The sequence below is a fragment of the Phyllosticta capitalensis genome (genome assembly GCF_038381095.1).
Source record: "Phyllosticta capitalensis strain CBS 128856 chromosome Unknown BKA78scaffold_13, whole genome shotgun sequence".
NCBI classification, from domain to species: Eukaryota; Fungi; Ascomycota; class Dothideomycetes; order Botryosphaeriales; family Phyllostictaceae; genus Phyllosticta; species Phyllosticta capitalensis.
This window is the reverse complement of record NW_027117451.1, coordinates 71,298-97,770: the sequence shown is the minus strand read 5'-3', so window position 1 is coordinate 97,770 and position 26,473 is coordinate 71,298. Positions and strand designations below refer to the sequence as shown.

Genomic DNA, 26,473 nt, shown 5'->3' with positions numbered 1-26,473 from the left:
CTCTAGCCAGCATGGTCAAACAACGACGACGACAAGCGAGGAATTTTTCATCAGGGACACGCTGGTTGGCTGGGGGTGAAGCGTGTTTTACGTGATTTAGCCAGGCGTGAGGTGGACGTCGAGTCTGGGTGCGAACAAGCAAAGGCCAAGGCGGGCGTGCAGGGAGGACCAGCTGAAGCGATGAGCTGGACCATCTTGGCCGGGCGCAGCTTGGTACAGTAGGTGAGGGTGCAGACTGTAGATGGAACCCAACATAGGCGGCGGGCGGCGGAGGATTCATTGCGACGGCGCGTCGGGTAGGGTGGTTGGTGGGCAAGGACGGGCCGAGGAGTTGGAAGATGATGGTCATGCAGTAGCCAGGGGAGGCGTGGGATGGTCGTGGTCGTGTGGGATGATGTACTCAACATTTCGGTCGGCAAAGTCGTCGAGTCACGGAGCTTGGCGTTCGGGCGGTTTGCCGTATATTCGAGGCTGACGAGTCGTGATGCTGATATGGTAGATGTCGGAAGCGTTCTGGCGGAAGGAGCGTGACAATTTCTTTGACGTGAAGCCGTTGCTGAGGCACAGACGGGGACAACGAATCCACTGTGGGGTCGCTGCCTCTTGTCTCACATGTTGCAACACAGACAACAGCAAAGCCAGGACTCGTCGAAGCTTGAGTAGGTAGGCTAACGGCAGTAGAGTTTGCAGCGTATCCTGGCTCCTGGCACCGTTTCTTCAAGCCAGTGGCTTTTTCCCTGTCCTTTTTTAAAAAAATTTCGTCACTTGTCCCTCGCCTCGTCTGCCCAGAGATAAGCTCGGGCTTCCCGATACCAACATGGACAACGACGAGACGGACTGAGATAAGGACCGTTTTTTTCTCTCATCTTCTCATCATGGCATTATTGGGATTCTCGGCGCCACCCACCGACTCATGGTAACCGAGAGGCAAATACAGCCGCAGTCGAGTCGACAATACAGGCACGCGCTCATCTTGGTCGTTGCACAATGGCACGATAATTGAGCCATCCATACAGAGCCCGTAAGCTGCACGCAAGCAAGCACATCCCAAGCCGCATCAGGCCTCCGAGGATTCCGCCTATCGCAGGTATAGCATGACCTCTGGCAAACACCATGAGATGCAGCCTTGTCAATGGTGGCTGCAACAGGCAGGCTTCTCGAAGACTTGTCTGTGGGTTGCAGTCAGCAATAGAATTACGCGCCATGTCTTATCAGGAAGGTCTACATCTCTTGTTCACTCTCTCCCGACAAGGCTGACATACAGCGTTACATGGGCCGGGGTACTGCGCCGAGAGATAAGACTTCTAGCACCAGACGCCTGCTCCTTCATGTCCTTACTGAATGCAGCCCCCCTGCCACACCGCCTAATAAAGGCCCGCTGACGTCCTCGCTGAAGATTTTGTCCTCACCTCTTCATCTCTTCTCCCCTCTCTACACGGCCCACCCCCAGGGCCTGCCTCACCACCTCCACCATGTCGGTCGACCAAGAAAAGGGCGTCTACAAGGCCAGCACGAACCAATCGCCCACTCCTCCCACCTACGGCGAGGCCACGACCCACAAAGACCCTTGGACCCGCCGCTTCATCGACAGCTTCAAGCGCGACCCCAATGCCCACGCCGAAGCTCCCATGTCGCACGGCGGCGACGCTGGCGGCGCAAAGGAGTACGACGTTGAAAACGCCGCCCAGGCCACGGCTGAATCGCCGCTGCAGCGCAAGCTCAAGGGCCGCCATCTCCAGATGATTGCCATTGGAGGCTCAATCGGTATGTCAATGTCCTTTGTTGTGACCTGCCACCGCTGACGTTGAATAGGTACCGGTCTCTTTGTCGGTTCGGGCAAGGCGCTGGCCAATGGCGGTCCGGCGTCGCTGCTCATCTCCTTCGGTCTCATTGGCATCATGTTGTACTGCACGGTCCACGCCCTGGGCGAGATGGCGGTGCTGTTCCCCGTCGCCGGTTCCTTTAGCGCCTACTCGACCCGCTTCATCGACCCCGCGTGGGGTTTCGCCATGGGCTGGAACTACGCCCTGCAGTGGCTGGTGGTGCTGCCGCTCGAAATCGTCGCCGCCAGCATCACCGTCAACTACTGGAACGAGGGCCGCATCGACAATTCGGCCTGGGTCGCCATCTTCCTGGTCCTCATCATCAGCATCAACTTGTTCGGCGTCAAGGGTTACGGCGAGGCCGAATTCGTCTTCTCCATCATCAAGGTGACGGCCGTCATTGGCTTCATCATCCTCGGCATCATCCTCAACTGCGGCGGCGGGCCCGAGGGCGGCTACATTGGCAACAAGTACTGGAAGGACCCTGGCCCCTTCAACCACGGCTTCAAGGGCTTGTGCAGTGTCTTTGTGACGGCCGCCTTTGCTTTCGCCGGAACCGAGCTCGTCGGTCTCGCCGCCGCCGAGACGGCCAACCCGCGCAAGTCGCTGCCCACGGCCGTCAAGCAAGTCTTTTGGCGCATCACCCTCTTCTACATTGTTTCTCTGACCCTCATCGGCCTGCTGGTCCCGTACAACGACGACCGTCTGTTGAGCGGCTCCTCGTCCGCCGACGCCACCGCCTCGCCCTTCGTCATTGCCATCAAGAACGCCGGCATCGACGGCCTGCCGTCCGTCATGAACGTCGTCATCATGATTGCCGTGCTGTCCGTCGGCAACTCGTCCATCTACGGCTCGTCGCGCACGCTCGCCGCCCTGGCCGAGCAGGGCCAGGCGCCCAAGATCCTCGCCTACATTGACCGCAAGGGTCGCCCCATGGTCGGCATCCTGCTGTCGTCGGCGATTGGCTTCCTCGCGTTCGTCGCGTCCTCGCCCGCCGAGGGCGACGTCTTCGACTGGCTGCTCGCCATCTCCGGTCTCTCGAGCATCTTCACCTGGGGCTCCATCTGCCTGGCGCACATCCGCTTCCGCAAGGCGTGGAAGGTGCAGGGCCACACGCTCGACGAGCTGGCCTTCCGCAGCCAGCCGGGCGTCGTTGGCTCGTGGATCGGCTTCGGCTTCAACTGCCTCGTCCTCGTCGCCCAGTTCTGGACCGGCTTCGCGCCCATTGGCTACGCCGACATGACGGCCTCGGAGCGCACCACGTCGTGGTTCCAGGCCTACCTCGCCGCCCCCATCGTCATCGCCTTTTACGCCGGCTACAAGATCATGTACCGCCCCGCCATCCAGCGCGCCCACAACATGGACCTGCACACGGGCATCCGCGAGTTCAACATTGCCGAGCTCGTTGCCGAGGAGCGCGCCGAGCAGGCCAACTGGCCAAAGTGGAAGAAGGCGTACAAGTTTTTCTGCTAGGCGTTTGCTGTTCGCTGTGGCGCATCTAGACGGATGGGTTCGTCATCGTGGGTGGAGTTTTTTTTTTCTTTTTCTCTTTTTTCCTTTTCCTGTGAATGATTTGGGATATGACCGGACGGAGGATAAAATTCCCGCGCTACTTTTTTTCTTTTTCCCTGGTTTCCTGAGATACATAGTACCTCGTCTCTCCCCTGCCCCGTCTCGGGTCCAGTCCAATCGAATGCTTGATACCCCCCTTACATCAATTGCTTGCTCCTTCTCTTTTGTCTCTCTTGCATCGTGCCGTGCATCCCGTCGTTCGATTCCGCATCACCCGACGCTCGTCATCGCGAAGAGGGGACTTTGTCCGTCGTCGCACACATCGTGGCCCCCAGCGCCCGACGCCCCATCGCTTGGCGACACAAAACGGAGCGGAGCCACCGACTGACCAACCAACCAAGCAGTCAACAGGTAGGCAGGCGACCGATGACTGCTGTCTCGAACAACTACAGGCGATAGGCGACACCCGACCGACCGACTGACTGCTGTCTTACACAACCCGACGGACGGCGACGGCGACGGCGGACCCCGACGACACAGACGTGAGCGGTACCAATCGTTGTGGTGGTGGCAGTGGTGGCTGGCCAACCGAACGAACGCCTCTCGCCATGACCATGCACGCGACGGCGACAGCGACAGCGACAGCGGCGGTGGCGGCGGAGGCGGACGAGGTGGAGGCGGTGCAGTGTGTACGTACTGTACATACTGTACAACAACCGAGTGAGTAGTGACTGAGTGACTGAGTGAGACGGTGCTTGCTTGCTGCACGACACGCAAAAAAGAAACCAACATCAAAAGCAAAAGCAAAAACCAACCAGCCACCTCGTCGTCGTCGTCGTCGTGTGCCATCAGTCGGTCCATATCGACGTCGATCGGCGTTCGGCGGCGACGGCAGCCCTCACCGTCATGAATGGCTGAAGGCTGATGACGGCCGGGGGCCAACGTGGTCATTCGGGTCTCGGGCGAGAGACAAACCCCCCAAGCTAAACAGACAGTCAGACTTGAGATGAGGTCGAAATTTGCTTTTTCTTTTCTTCACTCACCCGACATCCACCCACGATCCGAACGACGTGCCTTGCCTTGCCTTGCGCGTGCGTCGCGTTGCGTTGCGCCGGGGAGTCCCGCGTCCTGCTTCTGCTTCTGCTCCTGCTTCTTTCTCTTGCTGGATCGCGCTGCATCGCTGGGTCGCCGGTGCTGGTACTGTTTCCTTGCGTCGTCGGCATCGGCATCGGGGGCCGCACTGCGGACGACCACCTCAGCGGCAACAGCAGCACGAGACGGTGGGCGGGTGGTGCGACGGAGGGGGACGTCGTGGTACGGTATACGGCGCGGGCGTGGTGTAGCACAAGCAGCACCCACCACACGGCGGTAAGCGGAAGAAAGCAGCAACAGGCAGTGGGTGTTGTTGATGTGCGACGGCATAGATGGTATGTCTGTCGTACGAACCGAACCGAACCAGCAAAGGGACGGACCGACGAACCTCAAGACCTCAAGACGACGAACCCTTAGGGTCCAAAGGGATAGATTGCCGGGGAGCACCTTTGTTTTTTCGCCGTTGGTTGGTCGGTTACACGCCGCGATTTGCTTTTAAGGGGTGGTTTCTTTTCCTCGCTCGTCGTCGTTTCCGCGTGGTCGGCATGGTCGGGACGGGTTGAGGACGGTTCGTGGCTCCAGGGGGGTCCGACGTCGTTCTCGTCGTGGCGTTGGTACTATGGCGTGGTGTTGCTTTTGGTCGAGTCGTTTGTTGGTAGGTTGGTTGGCGGCTGGGTCCTTAGAATGAGCGCGGACAGAGGGCGTCGAAATGTCCGTGGATACGTCGTCATCGTCATTATAGACATGAAGTCGATGTTGGTGCTAATCGGAATCGAGTCGAGTCGGTAGGTCAATATGCGTATAGCACATCGAGAAAGAGCAAACCCAAACACCAGCAAAACGAGGGGACGCCATTCTCTTATCCCCCCCTCCCTCCTCCTCACCCATTCATCCAGCCTTATCCGCCAACGACAACAAGCCACACCGATAGTACAAGCAGTATCAACATATCCGGTATCTATCTCTCAGCAGCAGTTTCGAGCTCGCTTGCGCAGCTAGCCGTTGCTTCGTTGGCCGGTGTAGGCCTTATCGCTTCCGTTTTGGGGAAACCGGAGCGGACGGACGGTTCCTCCTCCGTCCGTCTCCGTATCTGATAGCTCGTCCAGACGCTCTTCTCCGAGACTTGTTGTCCTTGACGTCTTTGCTTTGGCATTGCAGTAGATGATGTCCCGAGACGAGCGCAACTGTGGACGACGACTGAGAGGAAAGATGGCCAAAGGCGATTGAGTCGATTTGGTTGACAGGCTGGGTTGTGTTGGAGGTCCAAGTGCTGCATCCCACTCTTGTTGGGTGCTGTTCTTGGCTCCGAGTGAAGATATCCCACTTTTGACGGCCGAGTGACGGATGACGAGGCTTGGCTGGCGAGCTGACTTGTCGCATCTTGGAGGAAGGAAAAGAGCGGGGAGAGTAAGAGGACAAAGTGAGGGCGAAACCGGTGGGCGAGCGGGAGTAAGATGTGGAAAAGAAGATGCGCTGGGCCGGAGAAAGCAGAGAATTGCCGGATGGACAACGACAGAGGGTGGAGAGAGTCCGGCCCGTCCATGCTCACTTACCTCTGTTGGCTTCCCTTTGCGCAAGTCAGTTTCCCTTGCTTTTGTTTCGCAGTGCCGAGTAAGAGCATGGACAGAAGTTCGGAGCAAGAGAAGTGAGCAGAAAGTGTTGGCGACGGAGAGAAGGAAACAAGCAAGAAATGCAGATGGAAAGATAGGGGTGACCGCTAGAGTCAACCCGCTCGCGGCGGGTCTGGCAGTCGGAATGTGGATTGAGACAGCTGAAGAAAGAGAAGGAGGAGGAAAGACAGCCAAGGATGAAGAGCTTGGGCGGGAGCTGAGGACCGAGACTGAGACTGCGAGTGACGTACCGCAAATGCATTCGGCGTCTGCTGTGGGCAAAAGATAGAGGCTGCTCTTGAAGAAAGCAAGTACCTGGAGGACAGGACTGTCGGATTTGAAGGGTTGAAGATTCAGGCCACACGAGTACGTTCTTCTCCCCATCTCGCGATCACCCTTTGCGTGCTCAGGGCGCGACCCTGTGCTCAGCACCACGGACGGAGCAAAGTTATGCGTAAACGTCCGACTTCAGCTTTCTTGAGGATTTGAAAGTGGCCGGAAAATCAAAGGTTTTGGGGATTGGCCGAAGAGTGGGTGGGATGTGGCGCAGTGGCTTCATTTCTGCCTCCGCTTCTTCTCCGTGAAAAGAGACAAGATGAGTCAATGGAGAATGCTCGCAGCAACCCTCCTGACCGACTGAAATCGAGGCCGTCGAGCAACACAGCAGGGTGTGTGTAATCGCGATACTCCGTGCCACGCTTTGAGCCGGCCGCCTCACTGAGTCGGCACGAAAACCAGCGCAAGTGTCCCATCCATCCAGTTTCGGTCCGTTGCGCTCTCCCCGTTTGCAAACTCTCTTTGTTAAGCACAGAAGCTTCTGGTCACTCGCTCAACCCCGACTCTTCCCCCCTTTTCTTTCTGCTCTTGTTCTTTCCATGGCGCGCCTCTTTTCTTCAAGTCTACCCAATCGTTTCCAAGCAACGTTTTTGTTTTGCAGTCTTTCCATAAGAGGCACGAAGCGTGTCGTGAGACCAGGATGCATCGTGAGCGAGGTAAAGAGCAACGTCGACATGAGAGTGCTGCGACGTCGAAACTCTGTTAAAAAGACTAGGGCAAGCGGTAGGCGACGGCACCGAAAGGCTACAAGTAGAGGAAAGAGCAGCGTCCGGCAAGGCGGGCGAGTTGGCGTTCTTGGTCGGCGGCACATGAGGTTCCTAGTGTTGATCGATTTCACTCTCCTCGAGATGTTCTGAAGTTCTCTTCATCGCCTGACGCCTCGTCTTCGTCCAATCTCTTCTTTTGATGAATCGCTCGTGTGGTACGTATTGCGGTGGCACCCATGGCATGAACATGGTGAACAAAATCGGGATCTGGAAATAGGGGTCGCCGCTTCCTTGTCTACTTTTCGAGTCCGACTCCAGTGGCTGGTGTTGCATGGCACGAGCTAATAGCCGTCTTGGTCGGATGTTGAAGATCCTGCGGCTCGAGGAAGAGGTCGTTCGTCGGTGAGCCTGTAATCAGGAACGAGAGGATCAAGGTAAGAGATGACGGCGTGCAGCTTCATATTGGAGACGAGCCGAGAGTGTGCCGTTGCGAAGCTGATTTCTTTTGCTGTACTAGCAGGCCGGCAGCTTAGATTCGATTGCTTGTCAGCAAGGACATGACGGAAGGTCTAACCAACGGCTGAAGTGGCGCGTCAGCGCGCCCAAAAACTCACTCTCGCCAACAAATCAAAATCGAAGCCCCCAGGAGCTCATCGAATCTCCTCCGTCTTCTCAGCCCCGGCTGTCGGCCACCAACTCTTTCCACATCTTCAAGCTCTCTCTTGTCCTTTCCGCTTCCTGAGTTCCGACCATGCTTCCGCCCTCTTCTCTTCTCGGCGCTCTCTGTTGCGTCGGTCTTTCAGTGGAGGGCTTCGCTCTCATAACTGGGTCTCGCTCCGTCGCGTTCAAACTTCCACCGCAAGGGGTGCAAATGAAAAAATCGTTTGTTTCGCGGCGAGACATGACCTCCGTTCCATTCGGTCCTTCAACAGTCTCCCAACGTCGCCGCAGAGGCTGTCGCCGATGAAGAACGAGGCAAACACATTCATGATGGTCTTTCAAGGTCAACGATGGAAAATCTTTGACAAAGGAGGCGCGACGGCAGGTCGTCAAAATAAAGTTGGATTGGGGTCGGCTAAGCCCGTAGGGCGTAAGGCGTGCGCTGATTGACATCCGGAAAAATCGCGACCCACTCAGCTGCTGCTCTGACTCAGACGCAGAATGCCGTGCTTTGTCTGATGCGAGCGCTTGCTGACTGTCTATGAAGAAGGACGCGTCGAAGAAATAGGAAAGGGCACACAGGTAGGTTGGCTCTCTTGCCGCTTGTGCCGGCTATGGTCGGCCTTGGAAGGTGCCATTTACTTTCAATATTGCGAAAACCGACGGCACAATTGTTCCCGCCCGATTCTCGCAGAGAAGAAAAAGATGCTGACTGTACATGCAGAAGATGCGGAATCATGGTCTTTCGAGTGCGGCAGTTGTCCAAGACACTTTTAACACCTTCAACTTTCCAATTCGCTTCCACCCTCCTTGTCCTCTGGGACCGAAATGGCATGTATGTGCACTTTCGGCTGAAGCGGCTGAAGCGGCTGAAGAAGGCTGGACTTGCAGGAGAACAAGAGCTCCGCTCAGTCACAGACTCTCAGGAACATTCCTTCGGAAACACGAAAGTTTCGCCGCCGACGATCTCGCTGTCGTAGAGGGAAGAGTCGGACCAATCGCCATCGGCGCCAGTTTCCACATCAACGCTGACAGTCTCTTCAGAATCTCCATGATCGCCGCCTCTCCCTCCGAGATACATCTTCCATCGATTCCCTCATTCGAGCCGCGCATCCTCCACCTTTCGACTCGAGAATCTGGCAAAACGGAGTTTGCGATACTAGACAGCAAATATTTGTTCTCCTGGAGCCCTGAAGCTGAAGCTGATGGATCGCGTCTGCGCTCTGTTCGCCCCTACACCAACGTCCAGCATACCTTCAATCGGAAGTGGAACTCCAGAGGTGGTTGCCGACATGGTCAGCGGTGCTTGAACCTTGCCTTCTGAGCGGAAGCTCTGCGTTGGGCCCTTCTGATGGCACGTTCCAACCAAAGTTGGCCGGATCTTGCCGCACATTGCTGCTTGAGACGATGGCCGGAATTCTTTAACTGCCTTGTGGTACATACAGGTCGAAGCGGAAACATTGATTTTCGACGTTCGAAAAGCACTCTTGATGCGCTGTCCGGAGGATAGGGCTGTTGTGATGCTCTTACACATCCGCCTTCGGCTTATTTTACAGCAAGGCCTAGCCATTTGGGCAAATGAATGGGCATGTGAGTCCCCAGGGTCGTAAGGAAGTCGGCGTTCATGCGTCGCAGGCTGCTCTATTAGCACCTGACTGTGGTTAGCGGTAGGCGAGATGTGTGATAGATCAACCCTTTCCTCTGCTCCTCTCTGCTGTCTCTTCATCGATGACAGATCCGTTGCCCCTATCTGTTTTCCGATCAAAGGGCAACAGAACCTGTGCCTCCACGGACTGGTGTGCCAATTGACTTTCTTTCTACCTCTTTTCCGTCCTCTCGATCTTTGCTCCGTCTTGCCCGGCAACACTGGCTTTTCTCCTCTGAAGAAGCTGCAAGATGGGGGCCACAGCCCTTGGATACTGAGTAGTGACATGTGCGAAGATGGTGATGCAAATTGGAAGTAGGAAACGGGGATTGATACCGATTGATGTTCACAAGCGCAAAGCGTCGGCTTCACCTCCACCAACGACAAAGAAACAGTGAGTGTACTCATCCTTGGGTTGTCGCAAGGAGTCGGTAGCGCGTGGTACCACTTTTGAAGTGGTCCTTGCGTGCAAGATGATTCTGTTGATGCGTTGCGGCCTGCTCCCTGTGCCGGTTTTATACCACGACATCCGTCGGTCGATGTCATGCGGAAGGTCAAGGCAACAGGCCTAGAGAAAGCACACGTGCAGATGTCCGGCGTCGCCAAGGCGCTCGTGCGCAATGTAGTGAGTATAAGGCCCTTTCCAACCCTCCCTATTTTGCGTTCTTTACTGGCGACAGGTCTTTTAGATGTGTCTGCCACAAGACGACGACGTGTACGTTTCGTACTGTCAGCTCTTTCTCTGGTCTTCCGCGAATCCACTGTTGTCTTTCCGTGTGATGGGAAAGTCTGCATTGGTCAGTACGATGGAAAAATCATGTCGTCTCGCTATTCTGAAAGCGTCTTCAATCGGGAAATACTGCGACCCAGCAGTGTGGGATGATGGCGTCAGATATGTCTTCACAATGTGAACGTGCAAGCGGATGTGCTGACTCCAAGACCGGGCCCAAAGAAGGGAGGAAAGAAGTCCGCAGAGAAAACCACAGCTCAGCTAGAGCTTGTTGCCAAAGCAAAAAACGGTCACCCATTTCCGCATCGTTTGGCGCATAGCACTTTTCTGCTGCTGGCGCTCTCTCCAGATCTGCCGCTGACGTTGCTTTTATAGGTGCCTCTCCCTACAGCATGGGCGACTCCTGTCAGATGACCTGACGCCGCTCGCTTGCTCGTGAGCAGGTGGAGGGGGAGAGGCATAAAACTCCTGCTCCCCTTTTCTCCAGAGCTTTCTTTCACTGCATGAAATGAACATCGGCGCTGTTGAGTCGACGACATACCTATCAGCCGAGTATTTACTTCTGCGGGTTGTTGGTCATGATCACCAATGACTGTCTTATTCTGCTCTTCTTCTCTTGCCGACGCGGTATTTGGTCGTTCGAACGCACATCGATCCAGTCGAGAGAGAGAGGAGAGCTGGGCTTTCTCTTCCCAATAGTCTCAATCTTTGTTGTTGAGCGTTGTTGTGAGTCACCATCTGAAAGAAACGGCGGAGCCAGCGGTGCCAACAACTATGAAGGATTGTAAGACAGGGACATGTCACTTCAAACTTCTTTCCCCACCAACAAGTATTGGTAGTCTAAAGAAAGCCCGCAAGCAGAAAGCAGTGTCTGAGGCTAAGGTTGTAAGTTGGTACCTCTCGCCCCGACCGCAGCTGTTGTCGTCTACAGTTGTGCAGTCCTGGTTGCTTTTATAGTAGCGGAAAGGGCAGAACTACTGTCACGCAAGACACGCTAATCATGTGAGTAATTTGTGCCGTAGTTGACGCTTACTTGATTTCGTGAGGGGCCGCAAGATATTTCAATCCGCGTCCCTTGCTCGCCCTCCTCAGTCTTCGATGGGCGAGACAACAGACAGACTTGCCAATGCCTGGAACCTTCTTGGTGCTCATGACTTTTCTCTCTCGTGTCCTTTGTCGCCTTTGTTGCCTTCTTAAGCACTTGGCTGCCCGCGGCGGAGTTCGTGCCAGATTTTCAAGGGGAGGCGGGTAGTTCTTCTCGACATCGTGGCTCCCTTTGTCATTGGAAGCTGTTGCCAGTCAGCACTGTGGAAAGATAGAGACGTTTAAATTTCGCCTTGCGAAGACGCAATCTCGTTTCGTCCTCGGCCTCTCAACCCCTGAGACAAGAGATTTCAGAAGCAGGGGGAGCGTAACCAGCAACCAGCGCGCCTTCCCTGGCGAAATGAAGTCAGGAAGGGGTTCCTTCGTCGGGCATGAGAATTGTTGCGTCTTCGCCGTTGTGGTTGTGAGTAAAGTCGAAAACCCCGTTGGATTTACATGTGACCAGTGCGGCTACGTCAGGACTGGGTTAGATGAGCAATGAAACGCACGCAGCGCGCTTGAATACAAAGGGCTGGACGAGGAAATATGCAGATGGGGTATAAAAGCCCTCCCTTCTTCGCACTCCACCACTTTCGACTGCAGGATAGACACGGCGCTTCTGCTTCCAACAGTGAGAATGCCATCCACGAGCGCACTCCCTTGTCTGCTCCCTTGGTCTCTGCTCTCAGTATTGCACAAGTGTCGCATCATATCAACCTGGGTGATTTGCGCCACTTGTGCTGTTGCAAGTATCTTCGCCAACGTGGGACACTGCTGCAAGCCAGTACAACAACGAAGCATCGTTTTTGAACATCGTACAGCAAGACGCAGTTCCGCTACTTTGCCTCGCTCAATGCGCAGAAACTAGGCGAAAAAGGACGAGTCCATGTCCGGTCGTCATGTCTGATTGTAGAAGTATCTTGAAGTTGCGTTGGACTTGCAGCGGTTCGTCTTGGGGGTTTGCCGCTGTCGTGGGTGCTGTGGAAATTCAAGCTGCACTTGACGCGTCATTGCATCCGACAATGCGGTTTGACATGTAGTAAGATATCTTGCCCATGGTGCCGGTGATATCAGGGCGCAGTGCTGCATGCCGATTGCCCGCGCACTTTGAGAAGGGATCCGACAACTTGGCCGGCAAAGATACAGAGCGAGGAGGATTGCCTGCAACGACAGTGAATAAATTAGCTTCCCTCATTCGTAGAATAGCTCCTTGGTGGCTGCGTTTGAATCTTGTGAAAGTTGCAAACCTTGCCACTGACGTAGTGCGCTGCCATGATGAGATGAGACTGGCGATAGAAGGTAAACAAGACGCGTGTTTCCTCCACGCGACGCGATATGTTGCTCTTTGTTGGCTGAGCCGCTGCTTGCTATCGTTGACGTGCAAATCATTGCATGGGGACGAAACGCGCTGTGGAGACTTTGATATCGGCCTGCGCTGGCGCTGTATGATTCGCTCGCCTGGAGACGTTGGTGATTGCAAAGTACTGCAGCTCTGCTTTCATGTAGCTGCACTCACTTTTCTTAGCCGACGCTCAATCGAATCTCTCAATCGCCAGCTCCGCTGTTTTCGCTGCTGGGCTTGTCAAGTTTCGCTGGTGTTTGCGGTGGCGGTTTTCGCACTTGCCCGCTGCGCCTGCCCGCCTTCCTGCAAACGCCCGTCTCCCGAACTTGAACGTCAACACAACACCCACCATCCAAATTCTTCTCCTCGTCAAAACCACCTTCATCCACCATCATGGACCCTTCCACTTCCACACGGCCTCCCGACATGGATGACAACATGGAATCCTCAGCTTCTTCGCCGCCTCCCGACATGGACGACACCATGGAACCCTCAGCTTCTTCGCCGTCTACCGAGGTGGACGACTTCGAGCTCTATGGCAAGGTCTACTCGCGTCGCGTAGACCTTGTGGGCGATTACGCAGGTAGTGAACCGTTTCTCGTTGAGGGCGATTCTCTGTTACTGGAATGCTTCTCGGACGAGCTGCTGGACTTTGAAGGTTGCTGTCTCTCTTCCAAACGTCACGCCCCACGCTAACTTCACTGCAGATGGATTACAACTTCTCCACGCGGCTTTCCTGGTCGAAAGATTCCTCAATAACCTCACCCGACGTGGGTGCAACTTTGACCTCGTTTTCTTCGAGGACCACGAGCGAATTTGTCTCCCCACTTACGCGTTTGACGCTGTCATGGCCAAGTGCAAGAAGAACACTAAGGTAGCCAAGTACCTTCTCGCCAGAGCTGTGATCTTGCGCCATCTGCAGGTGAACCTTGCTTGCGCATCTCAAGCTATCAAGCTCATGGCATTCCCATCGCTTCAGAGCCCCGAATTCATCACCGCTCTTGCGAATGGCGGCTACATGTTTGTCATGATGAATGACGGAGCTGCCGATGATTGTCTGTGCCGCACGCACAAACGCGACAAAAGATTTCTTCGCTCGGCCATCTTGGATATCCTCGCACGCGGCTACAATGTCGCCTTGGCCAATGGACTTGAGTGGAAAGACACGAAAATCATCGCCTCCATCCTCGAAGGGTTCTCAGAAACGAAGCAACGAGCGCCAATATCCAACGACGTCGCCACAAAGAGCAAAAGGAAGAGACGTGTCGTCTCACGTAGCGAGGATATGAGCGAGGCCTTCTACAACGCCTTCTCCGAATACCACAGCCAGGCTACGCAGATCTTGCCAGAGCGCTTCTATCTTGTTGCAGCCGCTCTCGCGACAATGATGTCCACAGAAGAGTGCTCGAGCAACCATGCTGCAGCGATGCTCACTCATTGCGCTCTCCAGCATCAACTGTCTTTGGAAGTTCGCGGCGTTGCTGTTGCTCCGATCACCAGCGAAGATGGAAGCACCAGCGATGATACAAGCTCGGGCGAAGACACTAGCACCGGTGACGATACAAGTAGCAGTTCTGATAGGAGCAGCAGCGAAGACCAGGAATTTCTACACCACTTTGCCAAGGTCTGTCGAGATGTCATGTGCTCTTCATCCTGGAAGAGCTTTGTCAATGAGGCAAAACCATTGTCGACCAACATTGCAGATCTTGTGGACGGCAGGTTGTTCAACGCCGTCCTCGAGGGCCAACTCACTGGCACGCAGCTGGAGGAAGAGTCGTCAGCCATCTTCCACGCGATGGCGGACCTCATTGCGTCAGTGGGTTGTCAACGACTTGAGATTGAGAATCACCAGCCATCTCCCGAATTTGTTACGGGCAACGGGCGTTCGTTGCAATCTAACCCAAAGCTGCTTCCTTTCTCCGACCGCGTTTTCGACAAACATCTGGCTCCCATCAAGTTGGACGTTGACGATTCAGCCCATACCCTGACTGCTGGCAGCTCTAGGGCTTTCAGAGAACTCACTCACTGGCACAATTCTCGTCGTCCCTTGGACCGAAAGGTCATCTTAGCTCGGAAAGATCGCCATGACTTTTACGCGCGCCGTCGGGACCAACGATTCATGGCTGAGATGATGGCATATGCCGCCAGCCTCACCAACGCTGTCGGCAAGGCTCTCGAACCTGAGACGATTGTCCTGCAGACTTCGAAGTCGGATGCCTCTGTTAAAGGCAAGCAGAAGCACGTGCAGACCGGCAAAGCCGGTGGCAAAGGCAAACAGACGAGCAAGAAGCAGGCCATCCTGGACCAGCTTGCTACTGAGAAAAAACATAAAGATGCTCAAGGAGCTTCCAAAATACTGAGCTCATGGCATTCTGTCTGCAAAGATATCCAAAAAGCGAAGCAGCCCGCGGATCGTTACTCCAAAGCCCTTCGTTATCTCAGTTCTCTTCCAAGCTCGAAGCAAGACATTGTAGGACCAGAAGTAGAGCTCTACATCTTGAACTGCCTGCTCGACATCTGGATGTCTTCCATTAAAGCTGGCCCGCAATCTCCGAATTTCTCGCTCGCAGCCAAGATTTGGGAATACGTTGCTCGACTGAAAGATACATCACACATGACGAAATCGATGGCCTCGAAGCTTCAGCTGACTGTCGACTCCCTGGGCCTCCCTTTTGTCATTTCAGAGCCAAACATCGACGACCGAAAGCTTCCTTTCGAGTTTCCTCTGCGTCCTGGAAAGACCACCACTTGGAAGATTCCATGCCAACCAAAGGAATTCCAGCTGCTTCATTGTGGCCCGTATTTCGATCGAAAGATGGATTCAGCTGTCGACGAGCGTGTTCCGTTTCTTCCAGACGGCTGGCAACGCAAGGTTTTGGACGTCATCGATGCACATAAGAGCCTCTTCGTCGTGGCCCCAACCAGTGCGGGCAAAACCTTCATATCATTCTACGCAATGAAGAAGGTCCTCGAGAGCTCTGATGATGGGGTCATCGTGTACGTGGCGCCGACCAAAGCCCTGGTCAACCAAATTGCTGCCGAAATCCAGGCGCGCTTCTCCAAGTTGTACAAGCACGCAGGAAAGTCCGTTTGGGGCATCCACACTCGAGACTACCGGGTGAACAACGCCACCGGGTGCCAAATCCTGGTCACAGTGCCCCATATTCTTCAAATTATGCTTCTTGCTCCAGCTCATGCTGATTCCTGGTCGTCCCGCGTCAAGCGAATCATCTTTGACGAGGTGCATTGCATTAGTCAAACGGACGAGGGTATCGTCTGGGAGCAGCTTCTCTTGCTTGCACCATGCCCGATCATTGCGCTTTCCGCCACGATTGGAAATCCTGATGGCTTTCGTGACTGGCTTTCCTCGACGCAAAAAGCTTCCGGAAATGATCTAGTCATGGTCCATCACCCCCACCGATACTCAGATCTCCGAAAGTTCGTCTTCAAAAGCCCCGAAGATTTTGATTTTGCTGGACTTCCAAAGGAGCCTTCGATTGCACGTGTCGGATTAGACAAGGGAAATAACTTTGAGTTCGTCCATCCCGTCGCTGCCTTGGCGAACAGGTCGCGCGGAATTCCCGCGGACTTTGCCTTGGAAGCCCGAGACTGCTTCACCCTTTGGAATGCTATGGTCGCTCATGAGACTAAATGCTACAAAGTCCCTTCATCACTCAACCCTGAGAAGGCTCTGCCAGCCATCATCACCCAGGCCGATACAATCAAGTGGTCTCAGGACCTGAAGCAACTCCTGGTTGAGTGGATGGCCGACGATCACTCCCCATTCGACAAAGTAGTGCAAGATCTCGGTCGAGACTTGTATCGGACCAGTGCGAAAAGCGACACAGACCTAGGTGTGACGGAGATGGCTGACACCGTGCTTCCTCTACTCTACCACCTGCATGAACAGTCTGCCCTGCCTGCTATTCTTTTTAACTTCGACCGATCCTATTGCGAAAAGATCTGCAGCGCTTTGATGATGCAATTGAAGCAAGCGGAAAGCAAGTGGAAGGACACATCTCCGGCTTGGGCGAAGAAGATGGAATCCTGGGAGACGTGGAAGAAGGGCATGTCGAAGAAGAAGGCCCCCAAGAAGACCTCGGCCATGCTTGAGGATGGCGAGGGCAAGGCTGATCTGGAAAGGGAGGCCGCCTCAGCAAACCCGGACTCCTGGGAGACATTTGACCCCAACGCCCCCATTGATGGCTTCCATTTCTTGGAGCGGACGAAGTTTCAACAATCCGAGCTCGATGCGTACGCCAAAGAACTTCGCTTCCGTTCTGTTTCTGAGGACTTAATCGAGGCGCTTTCTCGTGGAATCGGCGTTCACCACGCTGGTATGAACCGCAAATACCGCCACGTCGTCGAGATTCTCTTCAGGAAGGGCCTGCTCAGGGTCGTCATTGCAACGGGCACTCTGGCCCTTGGTATCAACATGCCTTGCAAGACGGTTGCTTTCTGTGGCGATTCTGTTTTCTTGACGGCCCTGAACTTCCGCCAGGCAGCCGGCCGCGCGGGCCGCCGTGGCTTTGACGTACTTGGAAACGTGGTGTTCCACGGAATCCCGATCTCCAAAGTTTGCCGTCTGATGAGTTCTCGTTTGCCTGACATCACGGGTCATTTCCCGATTACAACAACCTTGGTCCTCCGACTTTGCACCATGCTGTCGGAGTCCAAGTACTCGAACCATGCAATCCGCTCGGTTGACGCTCTCCTGTCCCAGCCACGCCTTTACTTGGGCGGCGACGAGAATCGCATGTCCGTGCTTCACCACCTGCGCTTCTCGCTCGAGTACCTTCGCCGGCAATTCCTCCTCGATCATCACGGAATACCTCTCAATTTTGCGGGATGCGTGTCTCATTTGTATTACTCTGAGCCCTCCAACTTCGCCTTTCACGCTCTTCTCAAAGAGGGCTACTTCCAGAAGCTATGCGCTGGCATTCGCAAGCGTCCGAAAATGACCGAGAGGATCACCCGAACTCTCATGCTTGTGTGCTCCCACATCTTCGGTCGGCGTTACCTGCCCCAGGTGACCATGGAGTATGCCGAGACCATCAAAAGCTCCTCCTCTGTGGTCATTTTGCCAGATCTACCAGCTGACGCCCAAGAGATCCTTTCGGGGCACTACGAGGAAATCCTCGACATTTTCACCACTTATGTGCGCACTTATGTCTCCCAGCACATCACCGAGCCGGACTGTCAGCTCCCGCTCACGCGCACCAAATTCGGCGGCAAAGACAAGAAAACGACGCCCAACCTCAGCGGTGCCGCTGTCCGCAAAATGCGCTCCCCCTTCGTCGCGCTGTCTGGACACGGTGATGACGACTTCGACTCCATCAGTGAGCTTTGCCACAGCGTCCGCGCTGGGATTTTCCTGGAGGAAGCCGTCATTCCGTACCTACCACTCGACACTGACCTCCCGTTGAACGCATACCTCCTTGATTTCTTCAAGCATGGAGACATCACTGCGCTTGCGAAGGCAAACAGGATCAAGAAAGGAGATGTTTGGTTCTTGCTGAACGACTTTTCCATGGTTCTGGCTACTATCATCACGAGCCTGACGAATTTCATCAACGGCAGTGAGGAGAATGTCGAGGATGATCTGTTGGTGGTGGGAGATGGCGATGCGCACGAGGAAGAGGTGGAGGACAAGCTCTGCGAGGAGGCTGCGCCGGTCCTGCCGGTGCGCGAGAAAACGACAAAAAAGAAGAAGGTTGCCGAGAGTTGGGATGACGAAGACGAGGAGGACGAGTTCGATGGTGGCGCGGTCAACGTCAACGCCAACGCCGGCACGAATGGACATGTTGAGGATGGCCTGAAGACGCCCGCCTGGGATGAGGATGACGGCCAGGGTAACTTGCTCGATGTGCTCTTTGCCTTCAAGAAGCTTTCGAACGAGTTCAACTCCAAGTTCAAGGCCATGTGGGCTTAGATAGCGAGTTCAGCAGGCAGTTGTCAGATGACTTTCGTAGACAGCCATCACGACTTAAAAATTCTCTGCCTCACAATTTCCATAAATGAACGTGCAATGCTTGTTGCAAATGTTGACTCGACATCCAGTCCATCAGTTCTTGCTGGCTCCTCCAACCGCAATCTGACTTTCTAGGATCTACCATACAAAGGAATCGATCGTGAGTTTGATGAGTGCGTTTTCTATCTCTTGCTCTCGTTCATAAGCAGATCCCCCAAGCTTCGCAACAAAGTCATACCACCAGAGCTCCTTGCGACAGAACCTCCGCGCAGTCGTAAAGTCCCAAAACTCAGGGTACCATCCTGCCGACTCGAAGTCGATGATTCCAGACACTCGGCCTTGATGAACCATGATATTGTGAGGTTTCAGGTCGCCATGGGAGAAGACGACCTTGTGGGAAATCGAGCGAAGCGAGTTCACCGCGGTCATTGCTTTGTCAAAATCTTCAGCGCAATAGAAGTCGTAGTCGGATGCTGTGGAGAGCAGAAAGTCGACCAGCTCGCCCTTGTTTTCGCAGGGAGGGATCCGGTGATGTGGGACGCGGATGCTTCGAATGCCTGCTCCAGACGGGGAGCAAATCCTAGTCTCGCCCCACGGACTGGGCCAATTGCGAATCGCGGTGAAGACACACTTGACATCTTCGAGGACTTTCTCCCGCTCGACCTGGCTGAGCTTGTCGTAGACTTGGCCGAGATCGTCTCCCGGCAGACGCGTCATGAGTATGGAAATGAGAGCATGGGGCTGGTCGGGGTGCTCTCCGTAAGGAATAATTTTTTGGACAGGCAGTCCGGCATCTCGAGCCATCAGTGTCGCGAGGACTTCTTCTACCAGCGTTCCGTCTGACGACTTGAGGGCCAGGCCGTAAGGGAGCTGCATCAGCTGGTTGATGGCAGGAATGCCTAGCCATGGGCAGTAGTAGTGGATGGAGAATTTGCTCAGCTGCTTGTGGATCAAGCCGACGAGCAAACGCAGCCATCTGGATGTTGGCTTATGCAAAGGTGGAGCATGATCAGTGATTTTGGAGCCTACGCGACGGTGCGGCCAGGCAAACGTGGGCAGGAGCACTGAAGGGAGGAAGTCGCGGACTTGGACCATTTTGGACCCAGACGTGTTCAAAGTTGAAATGGAGCGAGATGCCGTCCATTCGAGGTTCCTTCTTTTGCATCAGATTCAGACATGCGCCGGTCCTGGTAAGACCACTCACCTCGCTGGATGACTGTTCTTTCTTTCTGTCTCGCTCTTCCCCTCCGCACTGAAGCTGCAGGCTCTGGAAAGCGAGGACAAGCAGTCCAAGTTCTGCGCGGCAAAAGTGGTGAGTGACTCATGTACAGGGAGGGATCGACGCGCGCGCTTATGGGCAGGCACGCTTCGGAATCTGCAGGCAGCGCCTCGCGGACTCGGCACAACATGCTGGATTTTGCAGCTTTAAAATCCTTGATTGGGTTGAGCAGTTTCTGACTACCTTGGGGCTTTCACGCTAAACATGCAGTCGAGGCATCGCGGTTGCCTATTCTCCCCTTGCAGCATTTTAGTTCGAGCCCCCACACTTTTCATCCCATCCAATGGGATGGAATCCAGAAACGACCCTTGCCCTCTAAGATATATTAGCCTCTACTCCCGGCTTCTACTGAGAGCGCTGCAGCATTTTGCTTGCAATTTTCTGAGGCAAAAGACGCAGTCTGCAATGTCTCAACAGGATCTCCAGCCACGTGGGCTGTACATTCTTCTTTTTGCGCGGGGAGACAATGCTGACGCAAAGGACGATTTCCACTGGGCCCTCTACCTCCACCAAGACAAGAGCAATGGAGGCAGGAAATTCCACATCACAGGCTCAGCTGGTAAATGGCTGGCGGAACATGGCGTCACCAAAGGTTGGTCTATCCCACAGATTTCCAAATCTCATTGTTGGACTGATGCACCGTCTTAGCCGTTTTGAAGGAGTTCCTTATCGTCGGACTTATTCAGATTGCGAACGTTCCGGAAGGCCTCGAGGATCACATCGACAAAAAGTGCCGGTCCTTGGATTCAACGCTGAACCAGGAGGGCATCACCTGTCGAACTTGGCTGTTCAAGGTTCTCAAGCTCCTCCAGGCTCCCGTCGATGGAAAGATTCCCTTTCCTTGTGCGGACCTCGATGCTTTGGAGCGAGAGGTAAAGGATTGGGGCAACGCGAATTTGAAGTCAGCCATCGACAATGTGCAGCCGCGCCCAGTCGCTGTTTCCAGGTTCTGTTCTTCGGACTCATCAGTCTAGCAAGCTGGCTTTTTAGTTAGTAGTCATTTTTTGGCTGCCAATCAAGCCTTCCGGGGCACAAGCGCTCACTCAAAAAATGGCCTTCGTCTTTTGTTTTCTCACTCCTCTTGATCTTCCCGAAAGACCAGAAACATAGTCGCGTGGCAGATCAGAAAATTCAGTTGGAGCGCCGAGCTCAAAACATTTCAAAATGATGCAATTCTCCAGCACCACTACTCAATGATGCTGAAAAACTTCCGCAAAACCATGCATTGAAACGGCATCAGTACCGAAATGGTGGATGGCTCTGGTCAGGCTGCCAGCGAAGATGCAGAATAGAGGAGGACAACAGAGGCAGAGAGACAAGTGACGGGTTGGTGCATCCGATTTCCAGTTGACTCAATCTGCGGAGACTCCTTGGCTTTGAACTGGGGAGCAACTTGCCCTTCTTTTATACCTCCCAGTCAGCACGTCAGCAGGCCTTTGGTGCCAGCAGGAGCTCATAAGGGTGACACTAAAGGCATGACGCCATTTTTATCTGGTGATCCTGGTTGGCCAATTCGTAGGCTCGTGACTGCATCCGCAAGATTAAAGCGGGATGTCCCGGCTCGATGAAGGTGGCAAAGAGGTATAAAAGGCCGCTCCTGTTCGGCTGTCCCTCACCATCAACCAACATAACTTGACACGCGTGAGCAAAAAGCTGAACCAAGGAGACACTTGTTTCTCTTTTTCTGTGTGTCTTGTGTATTTCACGTTTCGAGCAATGGCCCTTCCAAACACTTGAGAAAGCCAACCCAACTCCATGTGGAGTCGATGCGTGCCTCCATCACAAACTGCCGCCCCAAGTCATCATCAGCTTGAAAAGTCGAATGGTGCCACTCCAGACTGACAAGGATGACAACGCTGCGCTTGGCAGAGAAGCAGGCCTCGATGCAAAGCAGGCCTGGATAAGCAGCGCAACAACCGCACCACAACAAAACCAAAAAGTCGCATCACGTTGATGGCTTCCGCGGCAGTAACGCGACAGCATCCGCATCTCAGATCTCTGTTGGATCTGCTCCGCCGGCCGCCTTGGTTTGCGCTACCTTGCAGACGTCTCTCCTTTTATACCTCGCGAGCGACGGGGCCGGGCGCAGTGGTCAGGATCCGGTGACTTCAACATTGCAATTGCACGTGGCCAGTCCGACTCCTGCTGATTGGTACGATTCTTTTGCCCAGTTCAGCGTAGCCTAGGCTGCAGCCTGAAGAGTTCTATAAAGTCCTCCCCCGCCAGGCACCAGATTCTCGCCGTCCACTCCCCGACAAACAACCCGGCTTCTGCTTCTCAATGCTGTGGGAATCTTGATGATGAACACTGGTCTTGCCTTTGTCGCTCTTTGTTCTACCTTTTGACCTGTCTTACTGTTGGTTGCTGCGATTTCTGCTTGCAAGCAGCCGAAGGTCAGGGGTTAACTTCCACTCAACAACATCCAACATTGCTATCCTTCGCCATAACAAGTGATCAACGTTGAAAAGCATCTTCCGATTCTAGAGACGGTTACCGGCACTGCATCAGATAGCAAATTCCAAAGTTCCTGGAGTCCCGCAAGCCTCTGAGCATGTCCTTAGGCGCAACAAAGGCAGAAAACAAGAAGTAAACTTGGATATAGTCCCTGCAACAAGCATATTGGAAGGCACACCTCGGCCGCTGCTGCACTGTTGACTGCACAGGGGTGTGCCCTTTTAATAGGTACCTGAAGGACCGTTGAGCAGGGCAGGAGGAGCAGCGGCTGACGAGGGCGAGGGCGAGCACTGCTATCACGCTTCCATTCCCTCACCTTGTGACCGGCACTGCCTAGGCAGACTCGAATACCACGTGGCGTACTCGGTGCACGATCCAGGCTCCAAAGGTATAAAAACTTCTCGCTCAATCTCTCTGGCCGCCTCTTTCTTTCGTTACACTGCAAGGCTTCTGTTTATCCACACGTTATGGGGTGATAGACGTCTCTTGGTTATGCAAAACTTGCGTGTTGTCTTTCTGCTCTGTCTTTCTTGCTCACCAGGCCGTCTATTTGTGGCATTTCCGACTTGCTGCCAACTGTCTCGGGGGACATCGAGCGTGGAACAGTGCGGACGAGCTGCGTTTTGAGGAAGCATTGAGCTCAAGCATTGTTGCGAAGTGATGCTGAGGTTGTTTCGGCGGTATTTCAAAGCAAAATAAAATGTTTGGCCTTGACTGGCAAAAATTTGATGTGCATCGCGCGCGTACATACACACGAGGATGACAATACTCAGTAGACAGGCAAAAAGCTCCACAAGCATCAAGCTGCTACGACCATGGAGTCACTGGCGTATTTGTCCGTTCGGCGACGTCCTTCGTGGAAATTTCAGGCGTTGATTGCCTCTCGAAGACCACGTCTGGGTTCCGTAGCCCTCCCCGGCAACAGAACGTCCGGTCTACTCCGACTCTTCGCACCGAGTCCCTCCAGTCAACGACAAGACAATCTGAGGCGGCCCCTCCTCTTCCTCTGGCTCACCCCTCCTCACCAGCACCTCAGCCTCCACCTCGCCCTCGAGCAACGCACCACCTTGTCCCTTGACCTCAATGACCAAACTCTCCGCCAACCCCACGCCATTCAGCCTCGCCGTCTTTTGCAACGTCGCCAGATTCCTCGCAACCGCGTGTATCACAGCCGGAGCATCAGGCCTCAGTACATCGAGCGAAACCCTGCCCTCCCCGTCGTCGCCGCCACCGCACGGCAACACGAGGAGGAACTTGGTCCGGCCACCAGGTCCTCCTCCTCCCCCTCCCCCGTCCCTCGTCGTCGCGGGTAACAAGTCCTTCTTCAGAGCCTGCATGAGCGGCGTGTCGGGCCCCACGTACGGCCCCCACGACGTGTAGCTCTCCAACGCGCAATTCCGCACGAGGCTGATCTGGAGATGGCGCAGCGCCGGCCCGGCGGCCTTGACCAGGGCGCCCAGGATCTCGCTGAAGCGCTCGACCTCGGCGCCCCAGCGCGTGGCAAAGACGCGCCGTTGGATCCACTTGTCCGGCACGTCGATGTTGAGGCGCCGCAGCAGGGGAAAGTAGCGCGGCGACAGGACGAAGCGCGGCGCGCTGTCGCGCGACCGCAGCATGTTGGGGATGTGCACGACGCTGAAGGCGTTGCGGCCGTACAGGATGGGGAGCGCTTCGAGGTAGATGCGGCGGCATGTGCGGAGGAGGGCGGGCGAGAGGTGGCGCCCGTAGTGGGTGTGCGGGAGGCCGCTGTCGGCGACGAGGAGGATGATGGACGGATGCGTGAGGAGGTGGGCCCAGATTTGGGCGCGGAGCTCGGGTGGGAGTTTGCTGAAGAGAGGGCTGGAGAGCTGAGGGTCGATAGGGCCGGGGTTGAGGAGTGGTGAAGGGTCTTCGACATGTGCGGCGAGAGGTTTGCGTTGGCCGTTGGCGGTTGCCGATGTGGACGACAGCGTGGCTTCTTGTTCTGAAGCGCAGCAAAGCGATGTGTCTGGGGAGCATTTTGAATCGCAATTGGACCAGGCGTTGCGGATCTCGCGCGCAATGTCGTAGGTGTAGTAGGGGTTGGCTGGGACACTTCTAAGGGTGGTGCTTGCGATGCGAGCAGGCTGTTCCGCTGATTCAGAGGCTGAATGGCTAGTTTTGATGTCCATGGTTCGGCTGAATGAGAAATGGACTGCTTTGAAAACTATGATGATCTATGGGCGACGACGACGTCTTAGGAGAAATCTTCTGAAGGACCACCACGGAAGCAGGGAAGGAAAGATGCGATAGGAACGCGACAGGACAAGACCAAGAGAAGCAATCAGAGGGTGTGCTGATGAACTTGAAAGGCGTGACATATGTATCAATCCGAGATCAGTGCAGTCAAACAATGCACCTTGAGGTCTCTGATCTCGAGCACCTTGATGGCCCGACCCCCAGACATGGCGACTGATCTCAAGCGCACACAGAGTGGTGGCGAATCACATCTCCGCTTTTCTCTTGGCCGATGTCTCTGTTCTTGTATCCACATCGTGAATTTGGTTTTCGAAAAATCTCACGCAGAGAATTGACGGAATCTTGAAGCTCCCGGTGTCTGTTCCCAGTAGGACGAAATGCTTGCGACAGGATGTTGCAAGACTTGCGCTCGGGGAGCTTGAGGATAAGAGTAAGCATGGGAGTCTTATACTGATACTGGGTGTCTTATGCTGTCCTTCAAATTCTTGATGCAACCTGTAAGCAGTGAAAGTTGTTTTCTTGGCAACAGCTTTCGGGTAATACTTGGCGCAAAGTGGCAGGGGTGACGGGTATGGCAACAGGAAAGATGGAAGTCCGCTCAATGGTTCTGAAAAGCTATGAGCCGTCGTACAGTCCATTTTGTTCGGCGAATCGAGTGCTTCGCGCCGCTTGCTAGATTGGACAGATACCGTAAGCTTGTCGTGATGTTACTTCCAGATTGTACTGAAACAAGTATAAAGTTGACGGAGCGAAGACTCCATCCTCCTTGACTTTGGACTTCTGAAGTGACCGTTCTGATAGCGAGCCACGATGCTGAGATGGAGTAGTACTGCCATTGAAATGCGTCCGCGGACGCAAATGTGCCAAAGTAGTTGGTAAGTCCGCAAAGTCCAAGGCACGGGCGATAGAACCCAAGTCTGGTGGTGATTGAAGACGGTTCCTACCTCGTCATTCAAAGAATATGAAGCAGCGAGATTTGGAACAAGAGCGGCAAGGAAGACGCAGCATGGCCGCTATGCTCATGGTGCGGCAATCTCGGTGCACCAAATATCTGCGAGAAGACGAGCACTACAAGATCCCAGAGTCCGTTGAAAAAAAGCTTGATTCGTAAACCGCTCCATTGCGCCACCCAAATGCAAAAAAAAGGACCCCAGAATATGCACGGCGGCTCTACGCCTTGCGCTCCACTCTGTTGAGTCTGCGCGAGGTTTGAATCTGTCGCCACTCGTCAGCTTGCCCCCCAATGTCTCAGTGCTTTGCCACATTGCAGCACTCTTCCCGCTATCCACGAGCGCAAGCAGTGCCATTGCTGGCGCAGCAGTCCACATACCTGCGACTTTGTGTTTTGTCCCCTCACAGGTAGACCCATGGCGTGCCTCCTTCCTCTGTAAGAACCAATTTCCCTCAGACGGGCAATGTTCTCCCGCATTGTTCTGCGCAAGTCGTTTTCGATCTTGAGGGTAGAGAGGTATGCGTTCAGGTCGAGGACTTGCTGGTTCTGAAGTTCGCTGAGCTTCATGGTCTTGTGGAGGTTGAAGCGGGCCATGATTTGGCGCGACAGCGTGGGACCGACGCCATAGAAAGTTTGGAGAGTTTTCTGTGCGAGCGGCGCATTAGTGAAACGTCTCGAGACGGCGACGAAAAGCAGCAGGTTTCTCAGACCTTGACGAGAAAGGCGCCGTCGAAGTTGTTGCCAAAGATGTTGACCTGGATTTAGTCAACTTGGGGAACTCAATGGAGGGCTCGCGAGTCGACAAACCATGGTGGAAGTGTCGCAAGTGTCGCAGAGGAGCAATTGGAGACAGCAGCGCGCAGGTCGATGCGTCGTGGTTGGAGGTTGTGGAGTTCGCCGCCGGGGATTTTCGACCTCCGCGTCACGTGGGCCGACTCCGGGCGTTTCAAGGGCGTCAGAGTGCCCCAAGCTTGCATGTCTGTCTGCTCAGGGCTCGCCAGTCCACTTAACTACCGCAGCAAACCACCCACCTCGCCGCTCCCCCACCCTCCTTTCTCTC

The 26,473-nt window shown here is 54.6% G+C and overlaps 8 protein-coding genes across 8 annotated transcripts; 4 read left to right on the top strand and 4 right to left on the bottom strand.

The window, feature by feature from the left end:
- Window positions 1-1,339: 1,339 nt before the first annotated feature.
- On the top strand, window positions 1,340-3,451 carry BKA78DRAFT_57878 (amino acid permease-domain-containing protein). Its single transcript, XM_066893408.1, has 2 exons — window positions 1,340-1,764; window positions 1,813-3,451. Exons 1-2 carry the CDS (start codon window positions 1,473-1,475, stop codon window positions 3,294-3,296), a joined length of 1,776 nt encoding a protein of 591 aa, XP_066738409.1. The 5' UTR covers window positions 1,340-1,472; the 3' UTR covers window positions 3,297-3,451.
- BKA78DRAFT_57811 (uncharacterized protein) lies at window positions 3,451-5,089 on the bottom strand. The gene is made up of 2 exons (XM_066893406.1): window positions 4,379-5,089; window positions 3,451-4,318 (listed from the first exon to the last, which is right to left on the bottom strand). The coding sequence occupies exons 1-2, from the start codon at window positions 4,755-4,757 to the stop codon at window positions 3,606-3,608; spliced, it is 1,092 nt and encodes a 363-aa protein (XP_066738408.1). The 5' UTR covers window positions 4,758-5,089; the 3' UTR covers window positions 3,451-3,605.
- Window positions 5,090-8,396: 3,307 nt separating this feature from the next.
- Window positions 8,397-9,534, top strand: BKA78DRAFT_327516 (uncharacterized protein). Its single transcript, XM_066889522.1, has one exon. The coding sequence runs from the start codon at window positions 8,459-8,461 to the stop codon at window positions 9,062-9,064; it is 606 nt and encodes a 201-aa protein (XP_066738407.1). The 5' UTR covers window positions 8,397-8,458; the 3' UTR covers window positions 9,065-9,534.
- A 3,489-nt stretch (window positions 9,535-13,023) lies between these two features.
- BKA78DRAFT_289989 (uncharacterized protein) lies at window positions 13,024-18,541 on the top strand (the record flags this gene model as incomplete). Its single annotated transcript, XM_066885776.1, has 3 exons — window positions 13,024-13,198; window positions 13,248-13,998; window positions 14,107-18,541. The coding sequence occupies 3 exons, from the start codon at window positions 13,024-13,026 to the stop codon at window positions 18,470-18,472; spliced, it is 5,292 nt and encodes a 1,763-aa protein (XP_066738406.1). The 3' UTR covers window positions 18,473-18,541.
- A 14-nt stretch (window positions 18,542-18,555) lies between these two features.
- Window positions 18,556-19,909, bottom strand: BKA78DRAFT_57780 (kinase-like domain-containing protein). Its single transcript, XM_066893405.1, has 2 exons — window positions 19,716-19,909; window positions 18,556-19,664 (listed from the first exon to the last, which is right to left on the bottom strand). The coding sequence occupies exon 2, from the start codon at window positions 19,604-19,606 to the stop codon at window positions 18,650-18,652; it is 957 nt and encodes a 318-aa protein (XP_066738405.1). The 5' UTR covers window positions 19,607-19,664; window positions 19,716-19,909; the 3' UTR covers window positions 18,556-18,649.
- A 19-nt stretch (window positions 19,910-19,928) lies between these two features.
- BKA78DRAFT_327511 (uncharacterized protein) lies at window positions 19,929-21,220 on the top strand. The gene is made up of 2 exons (XM_066889521.1): window positions 19,929-20,382; window positions 20,439-21,220. The coding sequence occupies exons 1-2, from the start codon at window positions 19,995-19,997 to the stop codon at window positions 20,762-20,764; spliced, it is 714 nt and encodes a 237-aa protein (XP_066738404.1). The 5' UTR covers window positions 19,929-19,994; the 3' UTR covers window positions 20,765-21,220.
- Window positions 21,221-23,179: 1,959 nt separating this feature from the next.
- Window positions 23,180-24,394, bottom strand: BKA78DRAFT_357372 (uncharacterized protein; the record flags this gene model as incomplete). Its single annotated transcript, XM_066892207.1, has 1 exon — window positions 23,180-24,394. The coding sequence occupies one exon, from the start codon at window positions 24,392-24,394 to the stop codon at window positions 23,180-23,182; it is 1,215 nt and encodes a 404-aa protein (XP_066738403.1).
- A 1,237-nt stretch (window positions 24,395-25,631) lies between these two features.
- Window positions 25,632-26,082, bottom strand: BKA78DRAFT_259727 (mitochondrial 37S ribosomal protein uS13m; the record flags this gene model as incomplete). The annotated part of the gene is made up of 2 exons (XM_066885403.1): window positions 25,632-25,676; window positions 25,792-26,082. Coding segments are annotated over 2 exons (336 nt in total), but the record flags the coding sequence as incomplete, so codon positions are not given.
- Between the last annotated feature and the right edge of the window lie 391 nt (window positions 26,083-26,473).